Here is an 18,425-nt window from a genome sequence, read left to right on the forward strand (position 1 = left end):
AAGAGTGATCTACATGTTCTGGTGTATTGTAGGTCATTTGGAAGAGTGATCTACATGTTCTGGTGTATTGTAGGTCATTTGGAAGAGTGACCTACATGTTCTGGTATATTGTAGGTCATTTGGAAGAGTGATCTACATGTTCTGGTGTATTGTAGGTCATTTGGAAGAGTGATCTACGCAAATGACCTAAAATACATCAGAACTATAGTGACCTACATGTTCTGGTATATTGTAGGTCATTTGGAAGAGTGATCTACATGTTCTGGTGTATTGTAGGTCATTTGGAAAAGTGATCTACATGCTCTGGTGTATTGTAGGTTATTTGGGAGAGTGACCTACATGTTCTGATGTATTTTAGGTCATTTGGAAAAGTGATCTACATGTTCTGGTGTATTGTAGTTTATTTGGAAGAGTGATCTACATGTTCTGGTGTATTGTAGGTCATTTGGAAGAGTGATCTACAGGTTCTGGTGTATTGTAGGTTATTTGAGAGAGTGATTTACATGCTATAGTGTATTGTAGGTTATTTGGGAGAGTGACCAACATGTTATGGTGTATTGTAGGTTATTTGGAAGAGTGACCTACATGTTATGGTGTATTGTAGGTTATTTGGGAGAGTGACCAACATTTTATGGTGTATTGTAGGTTATTTGGGGTTCTGAGTATTCACAGTACTTACTACTAAAATGATCTGTAAACGTGGCACTTTTGCCATTTTAACTCATTTTGTAATAGTCAAAATAAGACCAGTTAACATACAGCTGGTCATGTTATAATATTTAGACAGATACTGCATATGAGTGTTTATAATTGCAGTGCTGAGACTAATTAAATAGAATCTGAGCATTTTATTGAATATCTAAGTAATGAGTTTCCAGCAGGGTAAGTTACTGACCAGTGATTTACAAACTAAGTATTTTAAAAAGTAGGTATGGAATATTAAGCATGTTCATTTTCTACCCATTCTACTACTATTTTGTTCAATTCTTATCCTGTTCATTAATTTAATTCTGGTATTTTTATACTTCATTCAGTTTCCTTGAAAAAACAATAAAAATATGCTAAATTACATAGGAACTGAGTTGTTGCTTGTGTATTTGAAATTACCCAGTCTTGTGGTTAACTCTGTTTAAGAGACTGAAGATAATGTTGTGACCTGTGACATTTAACATGTGTCAATTGTAACAAAAAGTTTTTAATTATTGCAAACACTAGATAATTTTTGTATATATCTACACCTTTCAGTTTTTATCGGATATTGTTATCTTTGTCTAATTTCAAATATAATGTTTGTTCTGTGTAATTTTAAACAAATTACCAAAAATACTTTTCTGTTATAGTAGATGGAAAAAGATTTAAAGTCTTTTTCTTTCATCATCTGCCATTACAGTTTGAGGAGTTTATGTGTTTCTGAGGTGTTTGCATATCTTGAGCTTTAAAACTTAATCATTTGTAATTAGTTGGCTGATGGTTAGTCAGACAGTTAACAGAGAAGCCTTACGTATCAGTTTCAGTTTTTATTGTAGCCGTCACGGTAGACAAGAAAGTCTTGGATCGAGTATACAAGTACCGGTAATTTGAAGTGATTTGCATCATTTTTTATGTTATTTGTCAAGAACTCTAAATGAATGAGTTTTTAGAATGTATATTTTTAATTCTGAGATGATATCACACCTCTTCACACATTTATGCTATTTTTCCCAATGCATCTGCTTTAGAGATTTATGTGCTACTAGTCTTTAGTGAACTCTCACCTAATCTCATGAGTTTTCATGTGAATTGTAATACTGCATAATAATTTTATTATCCAACAAAACCCTCCAACAGTAGGAGGATGACCAACATCCTTGTGCACCATCTCCCTCTGTGCATTTGCACTCATGAATTTTCATTATTTTCTTCAGCACTGAACACATCAGACATATTTTCTTTTTCACTTTAATGAGGTTTAAATAACTTAATTTCCTTCTTTTTTTCTACCAACTATGAATTCACAAGTTGATGTAGCATCTACAATTTGTGTGAGAGAAGAATTTTTCTCACACAGGCTATGTATCAACTGTGGCCATTGTGCTTAGGATTGTGGGTTCCCTTATGAAACCAGCACTTTCAGCTCTAATGCCTTTTTCCCTTATTTTGGAGGAGAATTAGGAGGACAAATTTGATAACTTGTTTCCTCCTCCTGTTGCAGAGAACCCTGAAACTTCCTTGCATTACCAGGACTTAATATCTTGGGTATGTATCATTTTTATTCTTTCCCCTTTGTCATAAGACACTCATTCCCTCCGATGTAATCCTACCCCAACCAACTTTTCATTTACCTCCTTCTCCTGACATTGGTATTCATACTGAATACTTCCATGTCCAACTGTGTTCCCTCAACTGCTTGCATTTACTCCTCATCTGTCTGAATCTTATATCATGGCTATAATCATTCTGAATTCCCCTTTCTTAATTCCCAAAATTTAGAATCTCTATTGCCTGTGTGGGGGTGCACTCTTTGGTGTCTGTTTTTTCTTCAGCTATGGCCTATTCCATTTCTTCTGCCCTTTCCTTGCTTACTTGGCTTATTGTTGCTGGTAACTGTTAGGTAGGAATGCTCTCCTCTCCCAGGTCAACTTCCTTTTTCTTTTCCAGGAGTTATTTGCCTAGCTCCTCATCAATCCTCACTTTCCAAAGTGTCCCAAGCCCAACCATCCACCTCTGTTTCCTTCTTCTTGACCTTCCTCTTCTACTTATTTTCAGATTCATCTAGTTTGTTAGTGACTATCTAATTGAGTGGAGACCTGTGTGTTGTGGTTTGCATACCTGTGGTCACCCTTTTCTGTAGACAGATGAGTTACTCTACTTCTTATCCAAGAACCTTTCTGTCCAGTTCTCTTCCCCCTCTGTCTCAGCTCTCATCCCATTTCATTTCCTTCTCCATTTGATCCCATCTATCTAAAACATCACAAGGAGACAGTGTTTCCCAACATTTTCAAATGTTTCTTCCCTCCCACACAATATTAGGTTCACCTGGGAATGTTCTTCAACTCTTCTCAGTCATGCTTAACCATTTTTCATCTACTTGTGAGCTATGGAATAACTAGTCACCAGGATTTGCACCTATCTTACACTCATACTGCACAAGAGGTTCTATTGCTTTTGAGAGACACGGCTTTACTGAAACTCTACTAAAGGAATGATCTTCGTGGCTGGAGTGATCCCATACAACCATCAGTGTCTCATTGCCTCTGTCCAAACTGGACCTGTACCTCTTCACCAATGCTTCCTTCTCTGGTTGGGGAATATCTCTTAATAACAGTTTCACATTGGGCACATGGGCCCAGGATGAGTCCTCTTTTTCATATCAACATGCTTGTACTTCTGGCAGTCCATTAGTCATGATCTCATTTCTTTCCTCACCTCATGGATCATTTAGTTATGATCCATTCGAAGAACCCAACAGTTGTTTCCTATATCAACTGCCAAGGGGGTACCCAATCCAGGACTCTTTGCTTTCAAACCCTGGACCTTCTTTATTGTGCGAATTCTCAATGGGTTTGTCTCATTGTGTGCCATGTACCTGGCACTGTGAACCTGGTTGTGGACCACTTTTCTTGACTGGACCCTGATTTGCCCATGGAATAGTTTCTTCACTCCAGGTGTGCTCTTTCTTGAGAACCCCTCTCATCCATGCCTTGCCATTTTCTCATTTCCAAAATTCCTCTCATCTGGTCTCCTGTTCCTCATCCCTAAGTCCTGGCTGTCAGTGCTTTCAGCCAGGAGTGGTTTCACTTTTCCTTTATGCATACCCACCTCTGTCTTTTTCTTGGGTCCTAGCTTTGATTTGCAACACTTCTTACTTCATATTGGTGGCAACCCTCTGGACAGTTCAAACTTGACTCCATCTTCTACACTGGTTGACAACCCGACCCATTATTCCCTTACCTTTATACTCTCTCTCTCTTGCATCAACCTCACATATCATTGTTCCATCAAGGGGTCTTGTCTCTCCTCTTCTACATTTGGGATTTGTCTAGTCCTTTGCCCATGGAAATGGATCTTCTAATCATGTAACCTTTTTTTCCTTTTCTGTTACTATAGTCCTTCCACTTTGTTCAGTATAAGTTGTTTGTCTTTTTCCATTGGTTTATCTGTTGTTATCTTCCTTCTGACCATCCTATTGTCACCCATCTCTTCTCTTTTTTTGTCTGGCTGTTTGACTGTGGATTAGCTGTCTCCACCATTGCCGGTTATCATGTGGCCTTTTCATCAAAATATTGCCTTCTTGATATTACATGGTGTTTTCCTCCCCAGTTCTCTTCATATTGTTTCATTTCTTTCTTCTCCATAGACTCGCTAACACTGCTCCCATGAGTGATTGAGACCTCAGTGTTATTCTGTTTGCTGTTACCCATGAACCTTTCAAGTCATTGGCAACTTGCACCTCATACCACCTTTCTCTCAAGACCTGTTTCCTCTTACTTCTTGTCTGTGGTCACTGTCATTTGGATATTGAGTTTTCCTGTACCCTCTTTCATCACATATCTTTTCCTTTATTCTGACTGGTCCTTCCTACCTAAGATTTCAGCTACTCAGGAAGGTGGCTACTCTTACTCTCCTATTTCTCTTACTTCTGTTCCTTTCCTTTGTGATTGATCAGACTCAGACAGTTTATTTTTCCCCGTTTGTGCCATTCTTTGATACTAATCTCATACCTTATACTTTCTAGGCTCCTATTGCCAACTTTTCATTCCCTACGATTCCTCTTCCTCCTTCTACTCATACAAGTTGGGTCTGACTAATTTTTTTTTGAATATACTACTCATTGGGGATTGATGCTTGTTGACTGTTCTATATTTCATCGCATCAAATTCATCACCTCATTCATTCCCTTGCCACTCATTTCCAATGGCTGCTGGATGAGATCTTTCAAGTGGGAACTAGACTACAACTCACACCTTCAGTGACTTGTCTCGTGAACATTACTGTCAGCCTCCTTTCACTATTCCACAGTCTACTTGACATCTCTAAACTGGTGAGTGCCTTTTGTTTTTTTACAGCATTAACTTATAGGATCATGCCAGGTGGCTGGTGGTGCCTCCCAGAATATACTTACTTCCCAAAATCTGCATCAAGCCAGGACAATGGAAAGTACTCATGACCTTTGCCCTGGCTCCATATACACCTACTGTGAGATGGGTTGTTCCGCAAGACCACTTGTGGTGTATCTGTATATCTGACTATTGTCCAATCCAAACTGTACCTATTGCATGGACTGTTATGGAAAAAGCCAGCATCAGCTGTTGTACTTCATGCTTCCCTGGTTTGTGGTTGCTGGTTTTTCAAATAGGGTTATGTGGTCACCTGTTGCACTGTCCCCAGTAAAACACCTTTCTGGACTGAAGGATCAATGGGAATCCTGGCATTTTCACCATGTCTCCCTAGAGCAAATTCTTCCCCCCTTTTTTTTTGATTAATTGAAGCACAAGAGACCCTTGTCACCACTTAGCAGTTCGTAGCAGCTGGGGTTGTGGACCATGGAGAATCATCATAGATTGGGACGTAACCACTTGGGCTAGAACAAGGGGTACAAATATAAGGCACGTTGAAGAGTGGTTAAACTGTCAGTATGGCTCAGGTCACCCCTCTTGTAGCTATAACACGTCACTTGTCCCCTCCTCCTACTACAGGCTGAATCTGTTCAGTTGAGTTAAGGTAAGCACATAAGACAACACTGTATGCTTCTTCTGCAGCCTGCAAGTATTCAGTTGAGTTAAGATAAGCACACACACACACACTGTAATGCTATGCCCTCCTCCTGCTGTCATTGTTTATTGAGAAGAGTTGAGGTGAGCACATAAGACAATACTGTATGTTTCTTCTGTAGCCTGTAAGTATTCAGTTGAGGTGAGCATGCATCACTGTTTTGTGCCCTCATCCTGTGGTTGTATCTGTTCAGTAGAGTTGAGCTGAGCATGCACTAACAAACCATGTCCTCCTCCTGATCTGTTCAGTTGAATTGAGGTCTGCACACACTATACTATTATCTATAGTATGATTATTGTGCCCTTCTCCCTCAGTTGGTGTCTGTCCAATAAAGTCTGATGGTAGAGTTGAGGTTAGCACAAGGTATGGTCTAAAAGTGTTCCAATCATTCTACACATATTGGCTCTTGAACCTCTTGTGTGCAAGTACTCAGACAGCTATGTTCTTATTCTACCCATCCCTGTGACACATGGGACTCATTTGTATCCTTCTTTCCTCATGACTGAGGGAAGGTTATACTCTGAAAGATATGAGGTGCAGTCTCCCACACATATGCTTCTATGGAGCCCCTACCATCAATATCACTCTCCATGGGCTTCATTCTGGCATTTTCTGAAGGGAGAATATTTAGATATATCCTTGCAATAGCCTCTCCATCACTCCAACGTAGGATTATAGCTTAACTGTGAGAAGAGGTGTGAATTGTCTTATAAGTTAACATTTTCCTTAAATGGAAATGTATTTCCAATAGATATTTCTACTCACACATTGCCACCCATCCTCCCCACTTCTGGTGTTCCTCTGTATTCTTTGCCTAGTAACAAAATGAAGATTTGTGAGTGCAAATACATTGAGGGAGTTAGATCGCAAAGTGATGTGTCATCCCCCATCTTATTGGTGGAGGGCTTTTGCTACATAATGATGTCATTATTCAGTGACAGGGAAGATAGCTTAACTGTGTGAAGGGGTGAGTATCTATTGGAAATACATTTTCAGGTAAGGAAAAATGTTAACATTGTGCATACTAACTGGTGTGATCCATATGATTTTCCTAAAATTGTTTTTTTTTTCTTTCAGATAATTCAGGACATTCAACTGAAAAAAACTCAATTGATGTCTTGGAGAACAGTTTAAAACCAGGATCTGCTATGGTGGCACCATCCTTTGGAAATGACAAGCTTCCAACAACTGTCTGTTTATATGATCATTTGACAATAAGCAATAACAATAGTATCACTACCCAGAAAGTTACATCTGTGTCTTCCACTGGTAAAGGAGCCAATCTTAATTTCATTAGTCAGGAACCACTCTCAACTCTCAAAAGTTCTTTTCCTTGTGTTCACCCAGTTGAAGGAGTTACAACAAAACCAGCAGGTGTTCTCCAACCTACTATTTTTACTTGCTCTCAGTCAAGTTCTGGTTGTTCCTCAACTACAGCTAAAAATAAGAAACCCAGTTTTCACTTCACAGATCTTAGGTCATTTGAGAGACAACAAACAGTATCTTCACATTCTAATTCTGTTTGTTTGCAGCCGGATATTGAAACTGGTTATAAACCACTTGAAATTAACATGAATGTTTCTTCTTATTCTTACCCTGTGTGTACACATTCAAGTAGTCCTACTTCTGATGGAATGGAACTATTAGTCTTTACATGTTCCTGTGCTCATTCAGCTACAGTTACCTTTACCTCTAGTTCTCCTGGGACAAATCTGAAACTTTCTACACAACCTTCCACATGTTTTACTACAGCTACATCTTCTAGTTCTACTAGTGTAGAGCTACTGGTTTCTTCACAACCTTGTATTCGTTCAACTACAGTTACTTCCTCATGTTGTACAGGGTCAGAGCTAACAGTTTCTTCACATCCTTATACTACCTTAGCTACAGCTACTTCCTTAAGTTTTACAGAGGCAGAGCAAACAGTTTCTACAAATCCTTATAACATTTTGTCTACAGTTACTTCCATAAGTTCTAAAGGAGCAGAGCTAACAATTTCTACAAATTCATTTTCTTCTTCAGCTACATCTACTTCTGCAAGTTCTACAGGGACAAAGCTCATATTTTCTACACAACCTTCTACTTCTTCGGCTATATTTACTTCCACGAGTTCTACAAAGGCAGGGCTCACATTTTCTACACATCCTTCTACTTCTTCGGCTATATTTACTTCCACAAGTACTACAGAGACAAAGCTCACATTTTCTACACATCCTTCTACTTCTTCGGCTATATTTACTTCCACAAGTTCTACAGAGGCAGGGCTCACATTTTCTACACATCCTTCTACTTCTTCGGCTATATTTACTTCCACAAGTTCTATAGAGGCAGGGCTCACATTTTCTACACATCCTTCTACTTCTTCGGCTATATTTACTTCCACAAATTCTATAGAGGCAGGGCTCACATTTTCTACACATCCTTCTACTTCTTTGGCTATATTTACTTCTACAAGTTCTACAGGGACAAAACTCACATTTTCTACACATCCTTTGACTTCTTCGGCTATATTTACTTCTACAAGTTCTACAGGGACAAAACTCACATTTTCTACACATCCTTCTACTTCTTCGGCTATATTTACTTCTACAAGTTCTACAGGGACAAAAATCACATTTTCTACACATCCTTCTACTTCTGTGTCTACATTAACTTCTACAAGTTCTAAAGGGACAGAACTCACATTTCCTACACATCCTTCTACTTCTTTGGCCACATTTACTTCCGCAAGTTCTACAGAGGCAGGGCTCACATTTCCTACACATCCTTCTACTTCTGTGTCTACAGTAACTTCCGCAAGTTCTACAGAGGCAGGACTCACTTTTCCTACACATCTATCGGCTCTGTCTTGATAGAACTTGAGGAAGTTACTGTAGACACAGAAGTAAGAAGTAGAAGGATGTGTAGGAAATGTTTTTGTAGAAACTGTTAGCTCTGCACTAGCAGAACTAGAGGAGGTAACTGTACCTGCCTTTGCACTCATTCAAGTACATTTACTAATTCTGAACCTTATGGAATGAACTTAAAAGTTTCTTCCAGTTCCAATGCTATTTGTTGTCAGTCAAGTATAATTACTGGCTGTAATTCAACTGTAATAGAGTTAACAGTATCTTCTCAGTCTGATCCTGTTTACAGTCAGTCATCTACAGATATCGTTACTCGTCCATCTGTAACACAACAAAGTCTTTCATCTCATTCTTATGCTCATTCAGAAATAGTTAATAGCACTAAACTTCTTGGGAAGAATTAAATTTTTTTTCAATATCTAATGTTTGTACTCAACCATCAATGGTCATAGATTCTAATCTTGATGGTATGGGACTTTTTGGCCATCCTCAAACTCATTTACCATATTGCCTGTCTGATTCCCAGAAGACAGAGCAAACACCATTTACTTTGGCTGAATTTAATGTACTTAATACAAGCAGTTCTGCAGAGATGAAGTCAACTGAAACTCAACTGACAGCTACTTCCAAATGTGTAGTATCCTACTCATTACCCTGTTTAATTAAACCTGATGACCAGATAAGGTTACACTGTATGGCCTCACAACCTGTAACTTCAAATCCTGAATCCAGACAAGCTGCTAAAACTGGTCAAGTGGAGATTCAACATGCAACTTTAAATCCTGAACTCACTTATACTGAGAAACTCAATCAAACTACTACAACTAATCAAGCAGCTACAACTGGTCAAGTGGAGATTCAACATGCAACTTTAAATCCTGAACTCACTAATACTGAGAAACTCATTCAAACTACTACAACTAGTCAAGCAGCTACAACTGGTCAAGAGAGGATTCAGAATGCAACTTCAAATCCTGAACTCAGTCAAGTTGCTACAACTGGTCAAGTGAAGATTCAGCATCTAAATTATGATACTGAGAAACTCAATCAAACTACTACAACTAGTCAAGCTGTTACAACTGGTCAAATGAAGGTTCAGAATACAGCTTTTTATACTGAATGCAGTCAGTCTGCTACAGTAGGTCAGGTGCAGGATCAACATGCAATTTCTGATACCAAACACAGTCAAACTGTTACAACTGGCCGAGTGCACGTTCAACATACAGATTCTGATACTGAACACAGTCAAAGCTGTTACAACTGGTCGAGTGCACGTTCAACATACAGATTCTGATACTGAACACAGTCAAACTGTTACAACTGGTCGAGTGCACGTTCAACATACAGATTCTGATACTGAACACAGTCAAACTGTTACAACTGGTCAAGTGCATGTTCAACATACAGATTCTGATACTGAACACAGTCAAACCGTTACAACTGGTCAAGTGCACGTTCAACATACAGATTCTGATACTGAACACAGTCAAACTGTTACAACTGGTCAAGTGCATGTTCAACATACAATCTCTGATACTGAACACAGTCAAGCTGCTATAACTGGTCAAGTGCATGTTCAACATATAGCTTCTGATACTGATCCCAGTCAAGCTGTTACAACTGGTCGAGTGCAGACTCAACATACAGATTCTGATACTGATCCCAGTCAAGCTGTTACAACTGGCCAAGTGGAGATTCATTATGCAGTCACTAATACTAAACCTAATCAAGTTATTGAAGATGTTCAGGCTGAAACTCAACAGAAAGAATCTTTAGAACTTGAGAATTTTTGTACTGAACCAAGTTTATCTATTAAAAGTGACCAGGTGGAAAGTCATGAAGTGGTTCCTCTTGAACCCTGTTCAGTGAAAGAAGATAGTTTCACTGAAATTAAGCCGACATCTTCACAAAATCTGATGCTCTATACTGAACCTACTCTGACGTTTGAAGCTGGTCAGACCAAAGGCCAGCAAACAGCTTCTGTACATACTGAAACTTTCAGTCCACACTTTTCAGCTGGCCAAATTAAAATTACACCATTAACCTTACAAAGGCCTACTGCTTCCTGTATTGAACCTAGTTCGTGCATTAGAACTGATGAAGTTAATATTCAACAAACAACTTCTGAATGTGGTACTTATATGAAATTCAATTCGGATGATACAGCTGGTCCATTTCAGATTCAACAAAGGGACTCTTCAGTCAATATGGCTAGTCAGGTTGCTGATAAACAGACCAGTTGTAAGTCCAAGTTAGGTGTCATGAGTGATGATGTTGAGACTAACCAAACAGATGCTCCACTGACTGGGAAAACATCCAGTCAGTGTAGTCCAGGTAGAGAAAGTGTTGAGGAGAATGATAACTCTCAGCCTTCCATTATCAGAGATGTGGGTGACGCACTGACAGACGTAGCTATATCATCACACACTGTTGTGTGTACTTCTGCTTTTCTTTCTTCAACTGTCATGTCATCATGTACATTAAGTAGCACTAGTTTAGAGTCATCAGGGAGTCGTTTCACCTTGATATTGAAAAGTACTCCCTCATCAGTTGGCCAACGATCTTTACTCACATCAGTTAACAGTATTACTGGAGTTAGGGTTCCTTTTGGTCCCTCAAAGGCTTTTCCAATCAAGATTGTAACTCTCCCTACAGGAGGATCATCCCTCAAGTCTATTAAATCTTCCAACCGATCAGTTCTTGAGTTCATTAACTCCTCTTCAGCATCCCCTGTCAATCCATGCTTCATCACTAGTAACTCATCATCGTCACCAGTTAGGTTAGTAGTGTCACATCTAAAGCCCACCCTTCCTGGAACATCACATTTAACCAGTAAAGTACTTTTGAAGTCTGTGGTTGTTACTAGTGCATCTCCTGCCATAAGATTTGTTCCCATAAGAGGAACTCTTTGCTCTTCAAGCGTAATGGGATCAGGTTCTTTGTTAGCTGTATCCTCTGGAAGCTCCTTACTTCAAGTCAGTTCTGGACCTACTGTGTCTGCCAAAACAAATATTTCAATGACCAAGTGGAATGAGCAAAACTCCAAAGAGCCAATCTTTACAGATCATTCAAAGCTTTTGGAAACAGCTGTTTGTGCTGAGTCTCGATCCATGGGAGGAGGCATCATGGCAAGTGTGTATAAGGACCATCTGGATAATGCTAAAGAAAAAACAACAGATTACCCAGAGGCTGTGGCTGACTCAAGTATTGGAAAAGATCAACTTCAGGTAAAACTTACAGAGCCCTTAGCAACAGGTAATGTAAAAGCTGTTCCCAATTCTACTGCCAAGTTCACATCTACAAGACGTATTTCTGATGACCACTGTTACACGTGCAATCAGCCTGTTTCCACTAGTCAAAGCACTAGTTTGGTACAAACAGAGATTTCTGAACCATTTATAAGTGATCAGTTTCTTCCAATTACAAGTAATAAGCTTGTTCCTCTTCAGGAATCTACAATTCTACATGAAGAAACAGTTACAAGTTTTAAGAATCAAGAGGACTTTTCTATTTCATCTTCATTAGCTAAAGTTAGAGAAATAGATAAAGAATCTAAAGCAGAGTCACCACCAACTTCTGATATTTTTTCCCCTGTAATTATTTCTACAGAGCCTCTGGCTACCAGAAGCATATGTAGTGCTGTACAAAAACCAAAACCAGAGTCTTCAGAGAATACAATGGAAGAATGTTACTCATCAAAACCAGGTAAAACGAAAATTAAATTCATCCGTCCAGGACATGTATGCTTAATGAAAGAGTTGTCAAGGTCAACAGGAAACCAAAATGTCCAAAGCAACTGTCATGTAGAGATAACTGATGAAGAAAAATATCAAACAAAAGTTAAGAATAATACATGTGATGAAGTTATAGATGAAGAAGTAAAGAAAGAAAAAAATACAGTGGACCTTTTATTTGTAAAACCAACAAAGAGGAAATGTTCAGAGAATGTAGCTGAGCTTTTCAAAACCTGCATGGGGCTTGATGGTAAGCCTAAACAAGCTGCTTTTGGAAAACAGGAAGACAGAGAAATGTACGTTTCTACCTGTCAGAGACGAGAAGAAAAAAGTAAGTTAATTGCATTTATTCCTACAATTAGTATGTAAATAAGTATGGTTGATGATAGTTTGTTAGGTTTCTAGTATGGTTGATGATAGTTTATCAGGTTTTAAGTTAGAAAATGATTCAGCTAACTGCCACTGCTTCATAATTGAAAACTTACCAGATTTTTATAGTGTACATCTTAACACTCATCTTTCAAGTCATAAATATAATGTGTTTCTTTAAATAATAATGGAAACAGTGTGTATATTTGTTAGTGTATATATAAGAGAAATAGAAGAACTATGGTACAAAGAACAGAGTGAGAATAATAAAATGTCTCTTTGTAAAAAATTAGGTTATTACTACTTCCTGGCTCTCACTTTTACTGATATCTTTGTTATAAGGATATATTTTATCTCCCTCTTTCTGTATGAGTGTTTAACACTTTTTTTGTATGGCTTAATTGTTCAAAGTTATAATGTTTGTCAAGGAATGCAGATACTGTTGTTAGGTTTTTTGCTGTAGATGTTAAACGTGTCTAAATTAAAATGTTAATTAACGAATGCAGATACTGTAGTGAGGTTATTTTGCTTTAAATGTTAAACTTGTCTAAATTAAAATGTTAATTAACGAATGCAGATACTGTAGTGAGGTTATTTTGCTTTAAATGTTAAACTTGTCTAAATTAAAATGTTAATTAACGAATGCAGATACTGTAGTGAGGTTATTTTGCTTTAAATGTTAAACTTGTCTAAATTAAAATGTTAATTAAAGAATGCAGATGCTGTTGTTAGGTTTTTTTGCTGTAGATTTTAAACTTAGCTAACTTAGAAGACTAATGAAAAAAATGGAAATGTTAATGTTAGGTTCTCTTTTTCTTTTACCAGTTAGACGGTAAATTTGGCTATTATCTTTACGTATAAATTCATCGGTAACAGTACTTTAAGAATTGGTATAGAATCTACGTACAGTGTGCTCGTGTTTAAGGTTAGAAAGTTTATCATACAGAAACTAATAAAATCACTGTAGTTGATTAATTTTTATAGACACTATGTTAACTTAGAAAAGTGAGCATAGGGTAAATTTTGTATTTTTACTTTCACAACTACTTTATACAACTTGGAATGTCATACAAATGCTTTATGCTGTAACCATTACCATTACTTAAAGAAGTAGCATTATCTCTTTGAAATTTCTACCTGCTTTACCTATGTGACTATATAGTTGTACTCAGTCACATCAACCTCAGTTTGCCTGTATGTGACAATATAGTTGTACTCAGTCACATCAACCTCAGTTTTACCTGTATGTGACTATATAGTTGTACTCAGTCACATGAACCTCAGTTTTACCTGTATGTGACTATATAGTTGTACTCAGTCACATGAATCTCAGTTTTACCTGTATGTGACTATATAGTTGTACTCAGTCACATCAACCTCAGTTTTACCTGTATGTGACTATATAGTTCTACTCAGTCACATGAACCTATGTTTTACCAGTATAAGATTATATAGTTGTACTCAGTCACATCAACCTCAGTTTTACCTGTATGTGACTATATAGTTGTACTCAGTCACATGAACCTAAGTTTTACCAGTATAAGATTATATAGTTGTACTCAGTCACATCAACCTCAGTTTTACTATATCTTTGTTCTCATTTAAATCAACATCTATATAGTAAATCAAAAATATATTACTGTGAATGAATTAGGCTGTAGTGGAACATAGTTTGGTTTGAGTGCAGATGATTGCAAAGAAACCTTATACACATTTGATTTTTTACTCTCTTTAGCGTATTTAGAAAACCAAGTTTCTGATGAATCAGGTGAAGATCAGATACCTTTTGGCAAGTTAGTAAGTTGCTCCAGTGTCCAAAAAAACATCCCTCAAACCAAAAACATAGCCATACTTGACCATCAAGTTTTTATAGAGATGGATGATGGTCAAGAGAGGACTGACAATGATGGAAAAAGAGCTTTTAAGGACAGTAGTGAGTCATCTGTTAAAGGTAACTTTTAAGAATTTCATGCATACTTTAGTATTGTTAATGTTTGTTTTGCATGATTTTTATTAAGAATTGTTGGAGAAATACCTGTCAAATATCACTGAAACAGTACTAAGATGGCTTGGTTACAAAAGAATCAAGAAATTATCAACACTTAACATCTAAACATAATATTTTTAATGAGTGAAGTTAATATGGATGTTATTTCCAAATGCTTCACAGCATGGAAAATTTTTTCCCTATCGAAATATTGTACGCATTTGTTTACTCAAAATGATGCTCTTATAATGTATTAAGCACTTTTTGAAAACATTTTGAGTAACATCTGTTTACCACCTTCTCACATGAGAAAAATATTATTGATACATGTAATTACTGACTCTTCCAGGACCAGAAGAACATTCATTCACACAGCAAGAGAACACTAAAACTACAACAGAAAAAAGGAAAACCAGAGGTAGCAGTTACTTAGGTGATGAAAAACGTTTTTGAAATTTGGACATCATTTGTACACTTTCTTATAATAAAGATATATCTTTTAAATGATAGATTCACTCTAGATTTTTTATGAGTACCAATGAATAACTTCAGATTTCATTATGATGCTTTTATTCATTTAGAAGTTGGCTGACCTTTACATGTATAGTGTTTCACAGACACATTGCTGCTGTATAGGGTGCAAGCTGTAAACAAATGCTGTTTTATAATTCTGAACAAAGCTGTTGCTGTGACCTGAAGTGTAATCCAGGCTGAATGTCTTGGCTTGTTTCTATTCCAGACCCTCACAGTATGTTTTTGAAAATGGGGCTATATTCTAGATTAAAATAGCTTTAGAACTGTCTCTCGTGTTCCCATTTCCTAAGTACAGAAGAGTGAGATAGGTCAGCTGGAAAACGTGTGGTGATAAATTTAAGTTTTTTGTAAATGAAAATGGAACTGATTCAAACATAATACCCTTGTAATTTTTAATGTTTTTTCTTCTTCTACAGAAGAGTTTCCTCCAACAAAATGGAGAAGGAGTTCTTGTGACAACCCTAGGTAACGTCCAGACATCTGTTGGTTGTTTGCTACACTATGCACAGCCTCACGTCCAAAAAGCGTTACACAATATTCGAGACCAAAGCTGCATGGTTGGGTACAAGCAAGCTCTGCCAGGATTGGATGTAAATATGTGATCTAGTGTTTTGTTTTTATCTTGCTGAAGATGTTATGTGAAGTCTCTTCAGTTTTCGTTTGGCCTCGTGCCAAAAGAAACCTTTATTTTATTCTTCCAAGATTTGGAAAACAAAGAGATTGACTGTGTAATGTATGACATAAGTTGTTTGCAGACTTTCTCTTTGTCTTCAGAAGAACAAAAATGGAATTCGTGATCTGATATTTTTTTAAATGTTTGACTTGTTCTGTAGCAGAGAAGTTTGTGCATTTATTTTTTTTTACAATCATCCATGGTATGTACAAATGTCATTTTTCACTAAGCTGGTAGGAAAGGATTACATTAAATGGCCTAACAGTGCTGAGTTTTTACAATTTCCTATAGTTTTTAAGGTGAATGACTTAGGCCAATGGGCAGTGTGCATAGACTACAGTTGTATATATTACATGTATAAATATAATTATATTAATAAATACAACAATTTTATTAGTAGCTAAGCTTTTTAAGTTGTTAACATGTAGAGTATTTTAACAGGATTGATAGAATGGTTTGTTGTTTTTTTTGTTTTTTTTTTAGATATAAGAGTAAGTTAAACACAGTTCTTTCGTACAGGAAATGTGTAATGTTGTGAATATATTTGTTGTACAGGAGTTGAACATGCTTTGTTGTAAGTTTCTTACTGGTATTAAATGTCACATCATAACTGTTGAATATTTTTGTCGTATTACAAAATAAGCTGCTATATACATGATTAGTGTTATCAACTAAAACTCTTGGTGGGTATAATTTGACTAATTTAGACGCAACTTGTTTCTTCGTAGTATTGTACATTACTATTACAGAACTGAGGAAAAACAAGACAATTGTGCGATTCACAAGTACATCGTTTATTCACGACCATGGTTCTGCAATTATGTTCAGTATAGAAACCCTCCACCTTCTCTATTTTATTCATTTCCAACTTTATTTAGTTTGTATTTATCACATTTGTTGGTTTTCGTAGATGTTCTGTTAGAGCATACTGCCATGCAGTGTCCAAAAGTTAAACTAAGAAAAATAATTTTATAAAACAGAATATTAAAATAAAAATCACAGTGATAAAATTATCATAAACTACAGGTTTACATTACTTTTAGCCTAGTAAAATGAATTTTATTCTATTTTATTAATTTTCAACTTCATTGACTTTGTATTTATTAATTTTTTTTTCATCAAATTTTAGATAGAGATTACTGTCCAGCAGTGTTCGACAGTTAAAAAAAAATGTTAAATATGATATTAAAATAAAATTAAAAATATATTAACCAATAGCATTTAAATAATTAATAAACTTAAAAAATTGTAATAAACTTTACCTTAACATGAAGTCCAGAAAAATTACTATTTCTCTATTTTTTTTCATTTCCAATCTTCATTTACTTATTATTTATCATCCTTGTTCCTTTTCATGGATCTTCAGGTGGAGTGTACTGCCATGTAGTGCCCAAAAGATAAACTAAAAAAATAATTGAAACTGTAGGATATTAAAATAAAATGAAAAAGAAGAAAACCACTAGCATTTAAATTAAAAATACATTGAAAAAATTAGAATAATCTCCACCTTAACATTAAAGTCAGTCTAGAAAAAACGTTTCCTTTATTTTATTCATTTATTTTGTATTTATCACATTTGTTGGTTTTCATAGATCTTTTGTTAGAGCATACTGCCATGCAGTGTCCAAAAGTTAAACTAAGAAAGAAGTTTTAAAAAACAGGATATCAAAATAAAATTAAAAACAAGTAAGCCTTTAACATTAAAATAAAGTTCACCTTAACATTATGTTCAGTCTAGAAAAAATACTTTTTTTTTCTATTTTATTGATTTTCAACTTCATTTACTTTTTATTTATTACCTTTATTTGTTTTTGTGGATTTTTAGAGAGAGTATACTGCCACGCAGTGTCCAAAATTAGCATAAATTTCACCTTAACTTCAGTCTGGATACATAGCTGTGTGTCTGTTTTATTTGTTTCCCACATTATTTCTTTTGTATTGATTACATTTCTTTGTTGGCATCATACTTTATACTATACTGCTATGGAGTATTGATAAATTAAACCAACAATTTTTTTGAAACATTGGATAATAAAAGAGAAATTAAAAGAAATATTGTTAATTATTATATGTATTAATAGTATCAAGAAACTTAGCATATATTGCACCTTAACATTACATTAATTCCTTGTAGTGTTCAAAAGTTAAACCCTTAATATTAAATAAATATCACAGTGATAAAATTAGTGTTAAGTCCAGAAAAATAGCTCTCCCTATTTTTATTTATTTCCCACTTAGATTATACTGTCAGGCAATATCCAAAAAAAAACAACAACAACTAAAGTTTAAAAAAGGAAGGAAATTAAAGTAAGCTGTTAATATTAAAATAAATTTTTATTATAGATGGCAGCACCTTCAGGGCAAGACCGTTCTCATTCAACAAATAAAGTATCTGTTACTTGAAGCTAGGTAAAATAATAAAAATAATTTAATAACAAAAGTTACTGTTAATAACTGACTCTTTAAAGAATTGATAGCGTTGTATATATATATATATATATATGTGTGTGTGTGTGTGTGTGTGTGTGTGT

The 18,425-nt window shown here is 36.0% G+C and overlaps 2 protein-coding genes and 1 long non-coding RNA gene across 4 annotated transcripts in view; 2 read left to right on the forward strand and 1 right to left on the reverse strand.

Moving 5' to 3' along the window:
* LOC106472893 (serine-rich adhesin for platelets-like) overlaps positions 1 to 8,715 on the forward strand; it is a gene marked incomplete at its 5' end in the record, with an annotated part of 26,249 nt that extends 17,534 nt beyond the window's left edge. The window contains one exon of the mRNA XM_022401439.1: positions 6,829 to 8,715. Within this exon, the coding sequence (XP_022257147.1) occupies positions 6,829 to 8,603 (1,775 nt within the window). The remainder of the gene's footprint in view (positions 1 to 6,828) is intronic.
* A 286-nt stretch (positions 8,716 to 9,001) lies between these two features.
* LOC106472894 lies at positions 9,002 to 16,504 on the forward strand. Of its 2 annotated transcripts, XM_022401438.1 has the most exons (5): positions 9,002 to 10,126; positions 10,187 to 12,662; positions 14,436 to 14,651; positions 15,037 to 15,120; positions 15,638 to 16,504. In XM_022401438.1, exons 1-5 carry the CDS (start codon positions 9,758 to 9,760, stop codon positions 15,688 to 15,690), a joined length of 3,198 nt encoding a protein of 1,065 aa, XP_022257146.1. In that variant the 5' UTR covers positions 9,002 to 9,757; the 3' UTR covers positions 15,691 to 16,504. The 2 variants fall into 2 exon arrangements, with proteins under 2 accessions (XP_022257146.1, XP_022257145.1); XM_022401437.1 differs by having other exon boundaries at positions 9,002 to 12,662.
* Positions 16,505 to 16,645: 141 nt separating this feature from the next.
* The window catches only part of LOC111089262, a 5,766-nt gene continuing 3,986 nt past the window's right edge, over positions 16,646 to 18,425 (reverse strand). Inside the window, exons 2-3 of the long non-coding RNA XR_002613549.1 lie at positions 17,157 to 17,296; positions 16,646 to 16,848 (exon numbers count right to left, since the gene is read on the reverse strand). This is a non-coding gene — a long non-coding RNA (uncharacterized LOC111089262). The remainder of the gene's footprint in view (positions 16,849 to 17,156; positions 17,297 to 18,425) is intronic.

Source organism: Limulus polyphemus, unplaced genomic scaffold, assembly GCF_000517525.1.
Source record: "Limulus polyphemus unplaced genomic scaffold, Limulus_polyphemus-2.1.2 Scaffold5709, whole genome shotgun sequence".
Lineage (NCBI taxonomy): Eukaryota > Metazoa > Arthropoda > Merostomata > Xiphosura > Limulidae > Limulus > Limulus polyphemus.